The sequence below is a fragment of the Crassostrea angulata genome, chromosome 4 (genome assembly GCF_025612915.1).
Source record: "Crassostrea angulata isolate pt1a10 chromosome 4, ASM2561291v2, whole genome shotgun sequence".
Classification (NCBI taxonomy): domain Eukaryota; kingdom Metazoa; phylum Mollusca; class Bivalvia; order Ostreida; family Ostreidae; genus Magallana; species Magallana angulata.
In genome coordinates, this window is record NC_069114.1 from 13786656 (window position 1) to 13806000 (window position 19345).

Sequence of the window (19345 nt, forward strand, 5' to 3'; positions counted from 1 at the left end):
ATGTTGACAGACGGTTTGAGTCTACCAGCAATTGGAAGTGTGATCTATCCATTTCCAGAATGGGCCGAGAAGGAACAAGTACCAAATTCCACAGCACTAAGTTTCTTCGGAAAATGATTACGTGTTCATCGGGAGGAAGAGGCAAATATAACCTTGAAATGTTCTCTTTGGACTTGTTATACTTTCATGTTAAATACTGAAATCTGATTGGTTAAGACGCAGTTAATAATATTTTATATTACCCTCAGCGTTAGCAACGCACTTAGCAACGGGTAACATTAAAAAATGTTACATGCGCGAAAATTATGCGCGTACGGTTCGCTGTAGAATTCACGTTATTCCTATAGAAAAGCAGTAAAATTTTCTTAAAAATTAAGACATTCAGTATAACAAAATAAATAGTGCCTGTTTGGGAGGATAACAGTTGAAATTGACACCCCTCGAAAACCATTGTCAACCTCCGCTTCGCGTCGGTTGACAATGGTTTTCTCGGGGTGTCAATTTCAACTGTTACCCTCCCAAACAGGCACTATTTATATAATGACACCTTTTCTCCTGTAACTTTGATCCGGACACTCTTTTTTGGCTCCCAGTTTATCTATGTAATCCTCTAATTGAAGTAACTCTTTATATTTACTATTCTTTTTTGTTAAAATTGTGTTTTGTTATTTCTATATGTAATTGTTGGCAGTGTTCATTTATTCGGCAGTTAGAGAGCGACGGTCAAGGCGCTTGTAGTATCACCGACCCCCGAACTCGCGGAATATTGTATTATGTTTATGGAATTTTAATAAATCTTGCAAAACGGATACCGACTTGTATATTTTTTGTAGGTCATAATATCACAGGCGTGTGTGTGTGTGTGTGTGTGTGGGGGGGGGGGGGGGGGGTAAGTAAATGCCTTGTTATGACCATAAAGTCTTCTGTAAATATACAGACAAAACAAGACGCTAAATTGTCCATGTGCTTCGTTAAATTTTTCATTTTCTTCGAATAAGAAAAACTGTTTTATACCAGATGCCCTCATATTTAACATTAAACTGATCGGCTTTTATTTTTATTTGACTTTATTATTTTTACATTAAGCACTTTTTAGCAGTGTAAAATGTATTTCAATTTAAAAGAAACTTCATGGTAATATATACAAGGTAGAATTAGAAAGTAAAGGGCCTTTTCAATGTGTTCTGTTTAGTTCATATTATAATAGAGTTATTTGACTTTCATTTCCGGTTCCCAGTGACGGTTAATTTTATTTCTCAGTATAAAAAAATAATGGTAAACACCTTAGCCAAATCGTCTTTTAAAAAATACTAAGTCAAAAATGTGTGATTTATAATGTTATTGTTTTTTAAGCGGGCTAGTGACTCCATTTGGACAAATGTCCAAATTCATTCATAACGCACTTTGAATGAAAAGTTCATACTCCAACGCACTTTTAACATATTTTTAAAAGTACATTCTTTGATTCAAAATTTATCACAATGCAAAAAATTATAGATGCCATTTTTCTTTAAAGTTCACATCACTCTATTTGGGATGCAATCATTTATCTTCAACTAATTTGAATACATGTACCTTCATGTACCTATATGACAGCAAAGGAAGCAAACTCTGATCAAAAAGCATCACTGATAAAACTGATATCAAATACTTCTGTTGCTTTAATGTTATCATAAAAGCGTGAACAATCGAACATTTTCGATTAAAAGATAATTTTTGTCGCCAAAGGGGCAGATCCTGATAAAATCATTGATTCAATAATGAGGCGATATAACTCATTTTAGGTTAAATGATACTTACTGAATATAGTAATTCGTCTTTAAAGTGCATAATAATTTAATGAGTATCCAAAATGTAACATATTATATAGTACCAATACCGGATTACGGTTGGTTATATAATAAGAACGCTTTAAATGGGATTTCTGCAGAGGTTCTACGAATTCGTTTCATTTGATATGGATGTTTCTGAACGTACCAAACAATTTTGTCCATTTATTATTCTATTTTCATTATGGTGTTTGGCATCACATTATTATGCGCTTGAAGAAAAATTGATTTCTGTGTGTTTGTAAGGATTCTATATATCTGTCAAATATCTATACATTGTTATGCTTTACACTTCAAAATTACGTTAAAACCTATAATACGTGTTTTTAGTTTTTGAGTTGTGGCCGGTACATTCATATAACGAGTACGTTTAGCAAATACCGTGTTAAGCAAACATTCCAACATGAAACGATAAATTCATCTTATCGTTTATTTAGCATTGATTTAAACGATGGTGGGTAAATTCAGAAAGACGCTTGATCACCTATGAACTAAAAATTTCCACATTTTATAATCCAAAATCATCACCAGATATGCAAAGCGAATTGTACATTTTAAAATAATAAATATATGACAACGTTTGTAGTCAACATTTTTAACTACACGGATATACCAGTATATGTAACGTACTGCTTAAATGTACAATCGACTAGCGTTTCCACTTTAGATGAAATATTGACAATTCACTCGTATTTTCTATTATCTGCAGAGACGTAAATGTATCAACACGACATATTTAAACACATTCATGTAGACGATGTGCACACCTTGATTAATCAACATGTCATGTGTATAGTCTGTAATAAATAATTCCAAAATACAATATATATATCTATATCTACAGAATAACTAGAAACTTGCTTGTTGCATGGCAACTACTAGATCTTTCATCAAAGTTACGTCATACTTTTGAAGGAAAACAAAACTGATAACCTGGCTATGATACAATGTTAGATGTATAGACACTTAGTAAAAGAGACAAATGCTACATTATATTAATAGTGCCTGTTTGCGAAGGAAACAGTTGAAATTGACACCCCTCGAACAAATTATCAACCTTCGCATTGCCTCGATCGGTTGACAATGGTTTTTGAGGGGTGTAAATTTCAACAAGTGCCCTCCCAAACAGACACTATTTGATTTATCATATTACTGGATGTCTTAATTATTAAGAAAACTAGTTGATCAAAAAATAAATTTGAATTCTACGGTGAATTGTAAACGCATAATTTACGCACATAATTTATTGCTTCCATAATTAACTTTTTAATGATTTTCTATAAAAATACACTTACCTGTGAAAGAAATACAGATAAAAACGAAATATGGAAAAATATCCAAGATGTATTCGTTGAGATATTATCAATTTTCATTCATAAAAACTCCAGAAACGAAAACAAGTTCCTTACGGCGTTTTATAATGGGACTTGCTTACATTTTTTTTACTGTTTGGAAGTCACTCGAAATACCTCGCACCACTTTCAACGTTATCATCCGGGCTATTTCATGGCTGATACGAAGCAAAATCCTTGTAGACTTTCTATTTTGGGTTGTGTTTTGAAACCTGAAGCGGTAAAGGGGCGTTTCAAAAGAGATAATCTGGACATTTTTTATACTATTAGACGAACGTAGTTTGAGCCTAAAACAACATTGTACTACTATTTGTGCTTCTTTGCCAAGGCGATTGATGGAAAGAACATGACTTCTAAATGTACTGTACTATAGACGCACATAGAGATCTTTGAAAGTTGTCTATAGTTTGATTTTTCACATGTGTAGTTTATTTTTAGAAACTGATTTGGTAATCATAAGTGTCTAAATATACTTGATAGACAGAATAACATAGTCGACGACTATATTTACACAGTGGGTATGCTCTGTATGAAGAACATTTTACGCGCACTTTTTTTATCAAAAGGGGAGAGCGCCTATCAATCTTTCAAAAATGCAGTTATATGAGGGGATCAAAATTTTTTTACAGGGGATTATGAGGAATAATATTGTTTCCGGGCAGGGGGGAGGAGGTTTTTTTTCCTGTAATTTTAATAATTTTCATTAATCATTTTCAAAATTATAGGAATGACAGAATTACCTTTTTAATGCAGCTAAACGTTAAAAACAAAATACAAACCGATTAGTCTCGGTGAGTATTTGGCCAACCTGCGATTGCGTAAGAAAAAAGGGTCTAATAAAATTTGGTATAAAGTTTCATGATACAACTCTTCATTGCATTATCCGAAAAGTTGCATGACAAAGGGATTTACATCGCATGTTTTTTTTAAATACAAAAAGACATTCACAATGAGTTTGATTTTAAAGCTAACAAACAACGGTTTCCATAAATAAATACTGAGAACCACATATTTATTCTTACTTTTTTGAAATCTGAATAAATTCAAGAAAAAATCAAAAGATATTTTTCTTTACATGCGTGAATGAAAACATTGATCAGCAATGAATTTTATATCATTCTAGCACTTATCTGATACATTGTTACATGAAATAGACAGGCCTACATCACATTGCTGTTTGTATGTAGATAATTTATAAATGGCAAAGGAAGGCTGTTTGATAATCATTATCCCAACATTGTAGTGATAGTAATATTGACGAATATCAAGTTCACTTTTCAGAAACAATCTTCACAATAATATTGTATATTTACATTGACTTTCTTTCCCTCTCTTAAATTGCATTGGTTTATTTGGGTGATATTTACGCATAATACAGAAGACCCAATCACCAAATCTGGTGCGTATGAATACATTCAGTATTCCTTCAGTCTTTATCGAAGAGCACGAACTGACTCTTCTTACGACTTCAAACCCCACCACGACCTGATATTATACTTACGCTGATTATTATTTCATTGATGTAAATATATTTTGACGGAAAAATGAATTCAATTGATTAATTTCTTAGTATACCAAAAGTAAATTCTTTAAATTACAGAAAGAAAAATAAAATTGTGTCATTAGAATTCAAAACGCTCTGCACTATTTTTTTCAGCATAATTCGGCTATTCCAATGGCTCTTCCGTTAATTTCGCTTTACTAGTTGAATAAGACAGATCTTTTTAAAAATAAATCATATTTGCGGGAAGGTAATACATGTTTAAAAACGTAAATATAAGCATTGAATCATTATTTTTTGAAAGATGTGGTCTCATAACTGCAACGATGTATGCAAACAAATTATCATAACGCGCTAGCGCGCGTTATTCAATTTGTATGCACACACCGTTGCAGTTATGAGACCACATCTTTCAAAAAATAATGATTCAATGCTTAAGTGTCAGCAATACACATTATTCTTTATATGACGTCCGTGTATTGTAAAAAAGTTGTATCAGGAATTGTTCTTTCTTTACATGTTTTTGACAAAAAAACTTTTGAAGTCCCTAACTCCCTGATCTTAGAGGCCAGCCTCTTAATCTTCATTTCGATGGAAAGGTCAAATATGTAACGACAATATTAGACCTACAGTACTGATCAGACTCAACCTACTCCTCTGAAACCGTAAGAGATAGAACTCACATCAATGTCTTAATTTCACTTAGAGTGTTCTTCAATTTATTCATACAGAGATGATCTGAATTCCCCTTCTAGCAGGCTTTGCCCCTGAAAGTTTTTGAATTTCGATGATGCTCTACATTTTCTACCGTTCGTTATAAAACTTCGGACCACTTAATAGGATTAAGCGTCTAACTTGGCCTATCAAAAAGACAACAAATTCAAAGATTAAGGTCAAATACAAAAAATACCACAGGGAATTGGAAAACATTTTATCAATTCTACTGAAACTGAAATGTTTTACAGCGATTTGGAAAATATCGGTAGAGTTTTCAATAGCTTGCTGGATTGCCTTATAAGGTTTACAATATCATATCAAAGTCATGTGATTACTCAAGTGTAAATTTCTATTTTACATACAACCCTTTTATGTTGTACAAAGACAGCTAGACTCCATACCGTTTTTTTTCTACTGTTAAGTATTCTATTCTTAAAGTAGTGAAGGAGAAACTTCAAGAGTACTGTACAACAATATATACTCTAGAAGCGGTGTGAATCAGACGTGGATACTAAAAAACTCTATAGGATTCGAAGAAACTTTTAAGTAACAAAATCTTACCAAAATCAATAACATTAAAACGTACGATTTTGCAACGCTTCATACAACCATTCCCAATGACAAATAAAAATTTAGGCTTTTTTTTTATATCGGCAGTTGTTTTTTCAATAAATATGGAAGTCGTAGGAATGCTTACCTTGTCATTGGATATCTTAATATTTTTTTGCTAAAAACTATTCTGATTGCACACACAAGTACTCTAGGGTGACATTAAAAAAATGCTTGAGTTTCTGATAGACAACATCTATTTAATTTTTGGAAATCAAGTCTTCCAACAGTCTGTTGAAACTCCCATTGACATACAAGTTGATGAAAAGGGACTATCAGCAGTCTTGTTTGAAGACATCTTTTCGTAAGTTCTATGGTCGATGCAACGACCTTGTCACCAAATACAATCTTCCACTGGGTTGCATGCTGACTGACAAATTCATATTAATTGTTGGACCGTAATTAATCACCTAATTGTCTATGGATTATTCCGTTTCCCCCGATCACGACAAAGAGCACACGGCGGGTGTGACCGGTCAGCAGAGGATGCTCACTCCTCCTAGGCACCTGATCCTACCTCTATCTTTTCAGAGGTCCGTGTTGCTCTGCTTTGATTTGTATTTTTTGGTGGATTTTTTAGATGATTGACAGTTTGTTATGGACATTTTTCATTTAAAGCCTTCTCAAAAGAATGTTCAACTGGCCAGCTTATCGCTTCTGATCAGAACAAGTTGTAAAATTAGAGCCGAGCTCGTTGCAAACCAACGAGAAGGTATTCTAACGCAAATTCGTGTCGCAAAAGGATTGTTCATCTGTTTGATTAAAACACCTCCTTCTCCTCACACTTGTCAGGCCTGACAGACCCTGTATTGATAAAAGGTCATCTTTATACGACCATTTCTTCTTACCAATTAGAGCTTTAAGAAATGAGATTTAGAAATTGATTGGAAATCTTCAAAAAAATTACACATGTTAAGTAGTCGTCAAACATTGGTTTTCGCCACATTTTGAAAAAAATAAACCACTTGCACTGTGATCATATAACCCAAAAAATCTAAACAAAGCTTGTTAAAACATTCATCTGAACATTCTTAAAATAATCTCTGAATCCCTCAATTCGGACAATTCTTTTATCGTGTCAGCCTCTACCGCATGTGTTAATTCGATATTTGATTTTTTTATCCTGCCTTGAACGCTTGGAGAGTGTTACATTTTCTAAATTTGGCTAAATAATGCTTCTAGGTCTGATCTCTCTCTCTCTCTCTCTCTCTCTCTCTCTCTCTCTCTCTCTCTCTCTCTCTCATTTTTGTGCAACCCTATGAATACGTCAACTACTCTCTACGACATCTATAAAACCTCTCAGCAGTATTTAGCGGAAATAATCGTGGGTAAATAAAGAAATCTTAAGTTGAAACACAAGTCAATCTTACATGTACCGGTCAAAATCTCGAATAAACAAATAGTTGGGATCGTACAAAATATCAATAAACATGCACGTGTGATAAAGAACATGTAGAAGAACATGAAGCTACCGCTACTTGTCCACTCGCGCAGGATCTCCTTGGCTATGTGCTAGGGGTGATCATCATTTTAAGGTTTAATCTTTGTGGTTTTTCGTTGTTTATATTAAATATTATTAGTATAGTTTTTATAACCTTTTAGACTTACATATTCACCATTGTTTTATGTCTGACGATGTTTCTGATTTGGAATGATATCGCTTTTATTAATTTTCAGAAGGACTTCTCAATTTACATTCTAATGTTTAATTAAATAAATTGAAGATGAACAAACTTTTAGATCATAAAATCAAAACAGTTCTTGTATATAAACTCAAACAAGTATATCTTGTTATTAGATAGATAACCGCTGACCTCTAGGTAGTGCAGCTGCGACTGATCTCCTCGTCCTCGGGTGAGGGATCGGATAATTTTTACGCCCAGGAAGATTTAAAATGTTTGCAATATGATGACTAAACTCTAATTAATATAGTTTTCCCCCTTAAATCCCACAGTTGATCTGTCTGATACTTCTTCAGTTTGAGAATGGCATTGATTTTATGAATAAACAGAACGATTTATTCATTGACACTCTATCGTTTAATTCAAATTTAGAAGAGTAAGCTTTAATGTGTACGATTCTTGTGTTTCCGGCTAAATAAACTCACATGTGAAAACGCGACTCTTGTGTATTAAATAACAGCTGACCGCTAGGTAGCCCAGCCGCGACCACTGCGACCGATTTTCTCGGCCACGGGCGAGGGATGGGTTGCGTAATGACGCACACAACTAAGAATTTAGGTCGATTTGAAATGCTTGCAGTAAAATGACTCAAATCTATTTCATGGAAGTTTTTTTTTTCAAAATCCAGTTTGTATCTTACTAGATAAGAAAAAGAACGTTTATATTTTCTGTTTTCGTTTTTCCTAACGGTTGTCCACTATAAGACGTAAACAGAGGTGACTCAAAAAAAAAAGGCTGTAAGAAAAACATGTACTAAAAAACCAGGGATTTTTAAGAAAAGGCTTGAAATTAAAAAGGAATTTATTTCTGTAAATTTCTTATTTCTGTATCTTTATCATTGATGCCTATTAGAAGACTGGTGGTGTTTAGTACGCTAGTAGTACGACACCTTTTCGACATTTACATTCTCCGTTATATCTATTTAGATATCAAATCTTATATCATGTCATAAACAGGTGTAAAAATATACATACATAAAAATGAATATTGATGAGACTGATTCTTTCAACTGATAATTGGTGCATGTACTGCTAAATGTACTAAAGAGGAAATGTGTCTATGTTCGTCAAAAGTTTTGTCGAAAGGCAAATATTAACATTTTTTTCATTTCTAGGATAAATATCTTGCATATGATAATAAATTATATATAGTCTTAATTTTAGATAAGTCACCAATAAGGTTCCATAAGAACAAAAAAAAAAAAAAAGTAAAAACAGATATAAAAATATATTTATAATTACCTTTTCATACTATGGGTAAGTTTTCTTTTCTATCCTTATTTATTTATTACATATTACAACTAAACCCTTTGAACATTGCAACACAATGAAAAAAAAAATAGTTTTCGCGTTAAAGGGTGAAATTTACTCTACATCTTACTCTAAGCTCACAACCAATTTATTTTGGTTCAATATCTTATGATACTACTATACTTTCAATCAACACAATTTATATACTTAACAGTATATGTTCTTTAACAGAATATATTAATTTAACTCTTGGGTACAAGAACACGTGTGTATATTTTGGGCATATTTTTAAAGCCACGGCTATTGGTTACGATTTATATCTTCAAAATGTAGAACAAGTATCCGTAACAAGCATGGGTTTTATTTTTCACATCATTGCGTATTTAGTATACTAGTATTCTATTTTGATCAATATTTTTGCATAGAAGTAAGAAAGTTACATGAACACAAAACTACACAAAAATTTGAAACAGATAAGCATCTTTTATTTACAACTAGTATTGTTCCATTTTAGGTGAAATAGTTGCATCCTGTTCTCTCTCCCGCACATATCAAATTCATTCTCTTTCTGGTAAATTTTAACGATCAGTAAAGAATAAAGACGCATTGTATATTTTTCCGCTTGTCCGACTGTTTTTAGACAAAACACTACGCAATGCACGCATATAATCTCAATGGACAATAATAATACTCATAATTATAATGTAATACTTTATTATAGATATAAACGAAGGAGAATGGTGAATGTGAGCTAAAATAAGGAAGGTTGGAACCCAGACCGTCGTTTTATCAGAGCGTAAAGACAAATTTTCCATTAGGAAAAAAAATACTAACAGCTTTTAAATACTAAAATTGTTGAACATTTCGTGAACTGTCTTGTCAGATAAAATCTTTGAAAACTATGATTGGGAAACCAAATCTGTCAATCAATTTGTACATCTATATAAACTCGACCGTATATCAAAACGACGCACAGCTAACCACAAACCATGAAGAACGCTTTTCGCTCATTTTTGTATTCTTGTATAGTGCCTACATTTTTTGGCATTTTGGTTGATAGACTTTATCCATATGGAGACGAACATGGTGACAATTGGCTGCCAAACCACCTTGACAGTATTTCTCCATCAGTCGAGTTTCCAACGAACTTTTCATTTTTCAACAACAAATGTCGCAACTGTTTTGTAAGTATAATCTCGGAGTATTATTAAATTCTTCCGTTTCCAGCGGAAGACCTTTTTGTTTTTGTACTGTTTGATATTTTCCCCCTAAATTTTGTGCACGCGATTTCTAAAAAACTATTCAACCCATCTCAGCAATTTTTATACACATGATTATCTGAATTTTATATGTTTTTAAAATTGTTGTTGTTGTCACTTCCGGTACCGATTTATCGGCCATTTTTGTACATTTTAACGACCTATTTTGTGCAGAGCTGATCTCAGAAACTATCAGAGATATGGCTATAAAGTTTTCAGGATAGGTAGTCTACAGTTTAAAGTTGTGCACTATTATGTTGTTTTACGCCGGTGGCGTCATTTCTTTGAGCCCGCCTAGACTCGAAAAATTGATACGAATTTTGCATCTAAATTTTCATACGTTTTGATCTGTTTCTTTTTATCAGTTGATATTTTGTTAAAACATATATAACAAAAGTGGTAGAGAATCAAAAGTTCTTTCCATCAAACTAAAGAAAAAGGGACTTGCCCCTTTAATAAGGGACCAAGAGACTTGTAAACTCTATTACAAATAACTTAAAAATGATAATGATTTTGTAATACATTATGGAAGCAAAGTTGTTGATTGTAACAATATCTATCAGAAAAAATCATTGCCACGCCCATTCATTTCGTAATTAGGGCCCAAAGTACTTAAACTTTGACGCAACATATCTAGAACAGGATACATACATGTATTTTGTAAAGCATCGTAGAAGAGAAAATGTTTGCATTGATGATTCAAATCGATTCCATTAATCAAATTACCAATGTGTGTCCCCATTAAGGATCTAGAGGGCTGGCCCCTAAAATATTCAATCATCTGTATCTCAAAAATGAACAACAATTTTAGATGGGTGTAAGAACAAAAAATGTTAATATTCTTAAAGTTTTTTTTTCAAAATAAGCAATAAAAAGGGGGCTTGCTCTTTTAATTAGGGACCAAGACACTCGTAAAGTCTCTTACACATACCTTAAAAACGAACACGATTTTGTAATGCATTATAGAAGCAAAGTTGTTGATTGTAACAATATCAGTTGGTAAAACTCATTGCCGTACCCATTAATGACGTAGTTAGGGATTTTAGGGGACTAAAATCTTTAATGTGCTGTAAAAAGCAAATGAAAAAGCAAAACACTTTGTTTAGAATTTTAAAAGATATTGACAATATTATACATTATCTGAAAGGGAGTGGTTGAGAGGAAATTCTGAAATTTCATTGAAATTAATATTGTATCGTATAAAAATTGAATGGAAGACCTACTCGTTACTCGTAACGAGATTGTATTAAGTTTTTAATATGTTTATAAAATCCATCGCACAAAAACGGGATTTTTAAATTTTTTTAATAAAACTGTTTTTAAACATTCTTTTAAGGAAATATAAGAATACACTTTTTTCTAAAAATAAAGGTAAATTGTTAGTTCCGCGCTAATTTTTTTTCTAAATAAATATACTTCTGTTTTGCTCCATTGATGTTTTTGTTGTATCATCAAAAAGAAGCATGCCAATCCTTAACGATATAACACTGAATGTAACAATGCTGTGTAGTTTTTTAGAATAAGTTTTGTACCAAAAATATTCAACATTCATCGGTTACAAATTTACATGCAACCAAAATTTAATTTTAGTTGTCAGTGCAAAACAAACTTGATTATGAATAATGAGATGGATCTTTTTTCTGCAGTAGTGATTAGAAGAATATATATTCGTTATAATATACCTATTATAAGAATATTACAGCATAACTTGATCTTTGTCATCACAGAATTTTCACGTATGTAGTGATAATCAAATTTAAGGTTTAGAGATGATAAGAGGGATAACTTCCTTTAAGGTTTCTCCACCCTCGATGTTTTTATGGTTTAATCTGTGTAATTTTATCGTGTTTATTTTAAGTATTTTAACATTTTAAGGCCATTTAAAAATTGCCAGTATGAAAGCTATCACATTTACAGTGCATTTTGATACGATTTTTCAACCATGAATAAGTACAGTTTAGCAACATAAAACGTCTATAACTTTTGAAATAATGGTTCAAACTCACTGAAAATTGGTAAACTTGTAATTCATTATATATCCTATCGAAATCTGCAAAGAAATGTTTACCTTGCCTGGTAAAAAATTATGATTTGTGGTCTCTGTCAAGTTTGCCTATATACGGTTTTATCAGTTTTTCATTGAATTCAGCGATTTCAACTCAAACTACTCTCTATGAATTGTTAAACATTGGTGTCATTTCACTTTACATAGCTTAAAATGTGTTAAACACAAGTATAAATCAAGAAATATTGGCAAAACCATACACCACATAACACTATTATTATAACCGATAACGGTAAAATATTCTGGAATGCTCACAATGACGTCACACGACAATCGAAAGACCTTAAAATGCCTTTGTTGAATTTTGGACACTTTTATGTTCTTTAGAGATTTACTTTCAGAAGGTAAAAAAATCTTTTAGAATGTATGTTTTCTAACATAAAAACTTTATGCATTTTATGCACCTGAAACATGCACAGTTTTGCAGTTGCTCACAGAATACACATTTACAACTGAAACTTCTATCAATATTCTTAATATTCAGTGTAAATATTGTTTTAAATGGTATATATCTTGAATTGTATTTTCTGAATAGTGTTTGGTTGTATATTTTGATTATGTTGATCATCAATTTTTTAGAGTATGAGAACCACAAGACGAATTGACATATAATTATTTCATATCAATAATCAATAATCAATAATGTGCTTTATGAAAATATACTTTTTTTTGTAGAAGAGGTTTTATAAACCTTAATTTATTTGTCTTCAATTTAAAATAGTGTAATCAGTAATCGGTCAGTATCTTAATTTTTTTTGGATCAAAATTTGTGTAAACGCATTGGTGTTTGTACTTTTTCCAGCTAAAAAATGCCAAATTCATTGACCAATGAATGAAATTACTACATGTACTTATCTGGTATCCTGAATATGAAATTATAATCTCTTAGATGATGAGAGTACATGTATTCGAAATTTATTTCTTTTGTAACAGTTGATATTCATTTATTGCTGCCGTTATCTACTAGTATAGAATTTAAACTGCAATGTCAGATTTAGTTGGTTTATTAAACGGTTGTATACATTATTTTAATATTTTAGGCATACAAAGCAACTTTAATGTCAATTCATCAAAATACATGTAAATATAAATGGTCACATGAAACAATTTTATGGCTTTCGTTCATATTTAAAAGAGCTAGATGATGGTCATGTTCAGACTTTACTGAATTCCTTGAGAAGAAGTGTTCTATGTAAAGAAATGGGAAAAATCGGAAACAACAATAGCAGACAATAGCTGGCGATACCAGACGGTACACAGCAGGCAAAAATCAAACTACCTGAAATTGTATGTGTATAGGTTTCGGAAGATCATTGGAGGATGAAAAAAAAATTAATGTTACAAAAAGAAATATTTTGAAAATTTATGGAGTTTAATGTGGTGGTAATGAAGAAAAGTGTGAAAATTTATATTTGATTAACAAAGTTCAAAATATAATACAATTTTTTGGCACGTGAAGTTAAAGACAGTTGACAATACATGGAAGAGCTAGTGTTATAAGATTATGATATTTCTTGTCTGGGATTTCAGTGTCATATAAAACAACTGATGAAATAAAAATGATGGTTTAAAGATTGATGATATTGTTTTTGAAAATACTGTCCGATCGACGTAAGTTTTAGCCAAGTATTTTGTTTAACAAAAGAACTGGTATATGGAAACATATTTTAAGGACACACGAGACGTTCTTCAATTCTATATAATTTTCCTTAATATATTATTTCTTGCTAATTAACATTTAAACCAGTTATTTCCCAAAACTTCAAGGTACTAACCATGTTATTTTCGGAGCTAGAATATTCAGAATAAACCTTCAAATACCATGCAAAATGCATTTGAATGTTTATAAATAAAGTCATAGTATGTATTTTTAATTGAACACTTTAGGCTATATCTAAATGAAAAAGGTATCATATAACATGAAAATATAAATATCGAATTACTTAATGGAAATCTTCACATTTTGGAGATAGGAAAGATTATAAAATATGGAAGAGAGGTCGCGTCTGACCTAAAGCTATTTTTTTTTCAAACGTTGTGATTTTGGAAGTGAAATTGAAATATTTCTTTTCAGTTGAGCAAAAAAGATTTGCAATGTCTGCCTTCCTTTTATATTGAATTGTTTAGTGCATGGTAATCAGTTTAAGATACTATTGATTACAATGAAAACAAAAACAAGTTGTTTTTCAATCTTACGATTATGAATAAGAACAAAACACTGTTCTGGTACATTTTATAAAAGCAGATATTACACACATATCAGAGACATTTCATATGGATGAATAACAGGATTTTCCCTGAATCTTGTATAGAAGAACTAATACATGAATTTAATTCAGAAAATAAAGCAAAATCAATTGAAGATGATTATGCAATATTACTATATGTTGTATTACATGTAGAAGAGTGGAAAAAATATTGCTCTAAATTATGTTTATGTGAAAGAAGCATTGCTTCCAAGGTTTCTTCATGTAAAATAAAGATTTAATTTTACAAAATATTAATACAAAAGCTGTTTTACCCTCCAATATGAAACAAATACTGAAAAAGAAAACTGCAAATTGATAATACCGTAATACTTGATATTAGATGGATGATATTGCAAGGAGATGGTAAACCTTCAGATGCTGTAGTACTTATATTTTTTTTGATAATGTGATTTTTTTCATATGGAAAACTGTTCAAGGTTGGTAAAACAGATTCAAACAAATGTCTATGATGTAAAACAGAATGTGACGATTAGAACGCATGTTTATAAAATTTGAAGTAGTACAAGGATTTAAAAAAACACATGTAAATATAATGTAACATTTGGATTCGTTATTGAACATATTGAAGGACTGTGAAAAAAGTATAAAGAAAGTGTATACAACGTTTTAGATGAAATTTTGATGACGATATTTCTAAATGTTCTGAAAAATATAACTATTTATAGAAGGCAACAAATTTTGTAACAAAAAATAGGTAATCAAAAGACAGATTTAAAAAGGTTTGAAGATATTTTTTCTCAAATATTACATTCATTACAATTATTATTACATATGTTGAAGAAAAATTTACTTTTGAAGAAAACAGAAGGTATACTGTTGTTCATTTTTTGATTTTATAATGAAGTGATGTGTCATGAATTTAATTTTTTCTAAATTTCATGCTATTTTTTTAACTAAGTAATTTTCTAATGATCTGAGATTTTTTTTCAGATCATGTGAGCCACTTTAAAGAAGTTATTAATACAAAATTGATAAATCTTTTAGGTGTCAAGCCATGGATTAATTTCCCTACAAAATCTCTATTACGGGTTTCGTCCCTTAGAGTATCCTATTGATAGGGCCTTGATTGCTCCTTTCTGGGCGGATGTTTATTTAAAAAAAGGAGGGAGAGTTTTGTACAGAATTACAACGGAGAACACCATAAAACAACGAGCTACAAATGATGTCAAAACCTACTTTCCCAGCAGATTCAAGGACTTTCAGGCGTCCTGGATATTCATATCCACATGGGAAAGCGTGACATTTTTTGGCTGTAGCTTTGGGTCAGGATGTTTAAAGGTACTTTATACAAAAGATAGTGTTATAATTTCTTTTCTATTTGGAACATTATCTGAGTCTGCCAGTAAACTAATATATTTCTGTTGTGAACCGGTTAGGCGAGCGCAGCAAGAACTACAATTATCGCATACCATTGTCAATTATATCCCATAGACTTACCCCTAGCCTAAAACAGCATCGATATCGCTTCCTGTCAAACAATTTTATCCCCGCCAAAAACCTGAACTAAGAAAGTAATATGATACTTCCAAATTTTCCCGTGTCGGACCATCATTCACCAACTTCGACGAAGTCAAATCGGTTGAAAAAAAATTGAGATATATTTAAGCATTGAATCATTATTTTTTGAAAGATGTGGTCTCATAACTGCAACGGTGCGTGCATACAAATTGAATAACGCGCGCTAGCGCGTTATGAAAATTTGTTTGCACACACCGTTGCAGTTATGAGACCACATCTTTCAAAAAAAAAAATGATTCAATGCTTATATTTACATTTTTTAACATTTTTTCTCTTTCCGCAAATATGATTTATTTTAAAAAATCTCGGGCTTATTCAACGTGTAATGCGCAATTAACTGAAGAGCCTTTGGAACAGCCGAATTATGCTGTCAAAAATATTGCACAGCGTTTTAAATTCTAATAATACAATTTTATTTTTCATTCTGTAATTTGATGAATCTATTTTTGGCATCCTAAGAAATTAATCAATTGAATTCATATAAATCTTAAAAAAATATTTACATCCATGAAATATCAATCAGCCCAAGTATAATATCAGGTCGTGATCCGGTTTGAAGTCGAGAGGAGAGTCAGTCATGTTCTGAAGGAAGACTGAATGTATTCATACGCACCAGATTTGGTGATTGGGTCTTCTGTGTTATGCGTAAATATCACTCAAATCGATCAATGCAATTTAATAGGGGGAAAGAAAGTGAATGTAAATATTTTTGATTACTACAAAGTCGATTATTTAAGATGCAAATTTAATCAATTCTTTTCGGTAGGATAATACTTATTGAAGTTTGATCGATGCGATGGAAAACAAAAACATTAAAATTGTTTTTTCAGCGTATTTTTTGTTCTTTGTTGTTATCTGAGTTTTATTTCTTTACATGGACCTGTTATATAAATTTTCAGTTTTTTAAATGTGGTCTTTTCAATGCGTTAAGGCATGTGTACGGTACGGAAACGTATAACCGTTAGAATTCGTGCCATACTCATATGAAACGTATGAATTGTCAAAAGTATGTCGACTTTTACAAAGAGATCAGAATAAGTCGATATATTTTGGACAATTCAATCACTCATTACAAGCTTTCTTGGCTTTGATAATATAAACAATTTTGCTTTATCAATTTGTTCCAATGTTACAAATACGTAGAAATGTTCTTGCAATCTCTTATGAGAATCAATTATGATAAAATGATACAATTTAGGAAGTTTTCGAGTCCACTCGGGGATTAAACCCGGGTGGGTCTACTTGGCACAATTCCACGACTCTAACAAATGAGCTACGCAGACTATCGCTTCGAACTTTTAAGCCGAAAATCTCGAAAATGCGTAAATCGATTTTAAAACAAATCATATATTCTGAATTCACAAAAGTACTAGTATCTCTATCAACTGTAAAAAAGGGATAGAAAAATATTGAAAAACAAAGACATCTTCAAAAATTAGGTTTTACCATACCATTTGGTGACGACCGACGTTGGGAATTGCAAAGGGCATTGCGACTATTAGCTATGTATAATCGCTAAAAAATTTGAGAGTTCTATCATTCATACTATTTGAGAAAAGTCGTAAACAAGCAAAAACATCAAATTAAAAATATAATGGGAGCGGAATCGACGTAAAAATAAAATAAATGACGCGTATTCTTTTTTTTAAATTTTGTTAAAAATAAGATCAGAAAGTTTCACTGAAATCGTCGGAAGCGATTTTAAGAAACGTTAGAGAAAATAATAATGATAAATAAAAAAACAAGACGCTTGTTGCGAGTAGACAATAGGGGCAGTTGTTGATTTCTATCATTTCTTAATGCTACATCAAATTCCATTGAAACCTCTTTTAAAATTTAAATAGACATATAATTGTACCTAAATTATACTTTTAAGTCGCTATTATTGTGATATTTGATAAAATTAAAATGGAAATAAGTAAAACCTATCATTTCAAATATAAATCAGAAATCACATTTAAGGTATACATATTTGGCACTCGGGGACTGAACACAGGTCGGCGGGGCACAAGCCCACCACTAACAACTGAGCTACTCTCAGGATTTTGGAGCCCAGAATCTCGTGAATGTGTGGATTGATTTTAAAACAAATTTCATATTTGGAAGTTTTGAGAGCGTCTCTATCGAATAAAAACAAAACTAAAATCAAGGGAAAAAAAATTGAAAATAAAGGTTTTTCATTTCCTTTCGGTTACGACCGGAAGTGACGACCGATACTCAGATATGCAAGAGACACTGCGGCTAGAGACTTTCTACCATCAATGAAAATTTGAAATTTCGTATTCTAACACTTTTGGAGAGAAATTGTGAACAAGCAAAAACATAAAATCTTAAATATCTCGGAACCGGGAGCAACGACCAGAAAATTGATCAATAAATGTCTTTCAAATTTTGTGCTTAATAAGATCTGAAAGTTTCATTAAAATTGGCTGAAGCGTTTTTGAGGAAACATTTAAGGAAAAAAATTACTAGACGCTCGTTGCGAGCAACGATATGTCTTCCGTTTGAGTGCAAGTATATTTGGTAAAAGTTAAAAGCATTTTAAGTCTTTTCCTAACTTGATCTTGTATTTGTATTGTTTTATAATTCTGTACTATTAGAAGTGGTGAAGAGGGGGTCAATGGATAGTGGACATCTTTCTTATTCATATATACAATTATCAGTGTGTAATCAAAAGTAATTGAAAAGTAACTTGAATTACATGCCCTTTTTGAAAGTAATTCATTAAATACTATTACATGTAATTGCAAAATAGGTCAACTACACATCACTATCAATTACATCAAAATTAGTAATGAATTACAGTCCATTACCATTATAAATTACCATTACCCCATCTCTGCATAACACACAAATATGCCATTCAGTCACTTTTCAGTTACCTTTCAGTTGTATTTCAGTTGACTGAATGGTACAGATAAATATTCATCCTGTGTCCGTTTGAATAAAACATAAAATAGCCTATAAAGATAGTTGTCCTAACACTTCATCAAATTCCATTTTCCCGTCTAAAAGAATTGCATTAGACATATAATTATACTTAAATACTCACTAGTATTTCGATTTTAATTAGAAATGAGTAAAGTTTATCATTATAAAGATGATATAAATAAATTCTAACACAATTAAGGAAGAACAAGTACTCGGCACTGGGGGGGGGGGGGGGGGGGGGCAGAACCCGGGTCGATTGTACACATGCCCTCGACTAAAACGACTGAGCTAGGCGCACTCGCTACAGGTCTTTGGAGCCCAAAATCCTCGAGGATGCTCGGATAAATTTTAAAACAGATTTC

The 19345-nt window shown here is 31.7% G+C and overlaps 1 protein-coding gene across 1 annotated transcript in view; it reads left to right on the forward strand.

Moving 5' to 3' along the window:
- LOC128182078 (protein mesh-like) overlaps window positions 1-19345 on the forward strand; it is a 30932-nt gene continuing 11587 nt past the window's right edge. The window contains exons 1-2 of the mRNA XM_052850695.1: window positions 1-78; window positions 15519-15812. Of these exons, the coding sequence (XP_052706655.1) occupies window positions 1-78; window positions 15519-15812 (372 nt within the window). The remainder of the gene's footprint in view (window positions 79-15518; window positions 15813-19345) is intronic.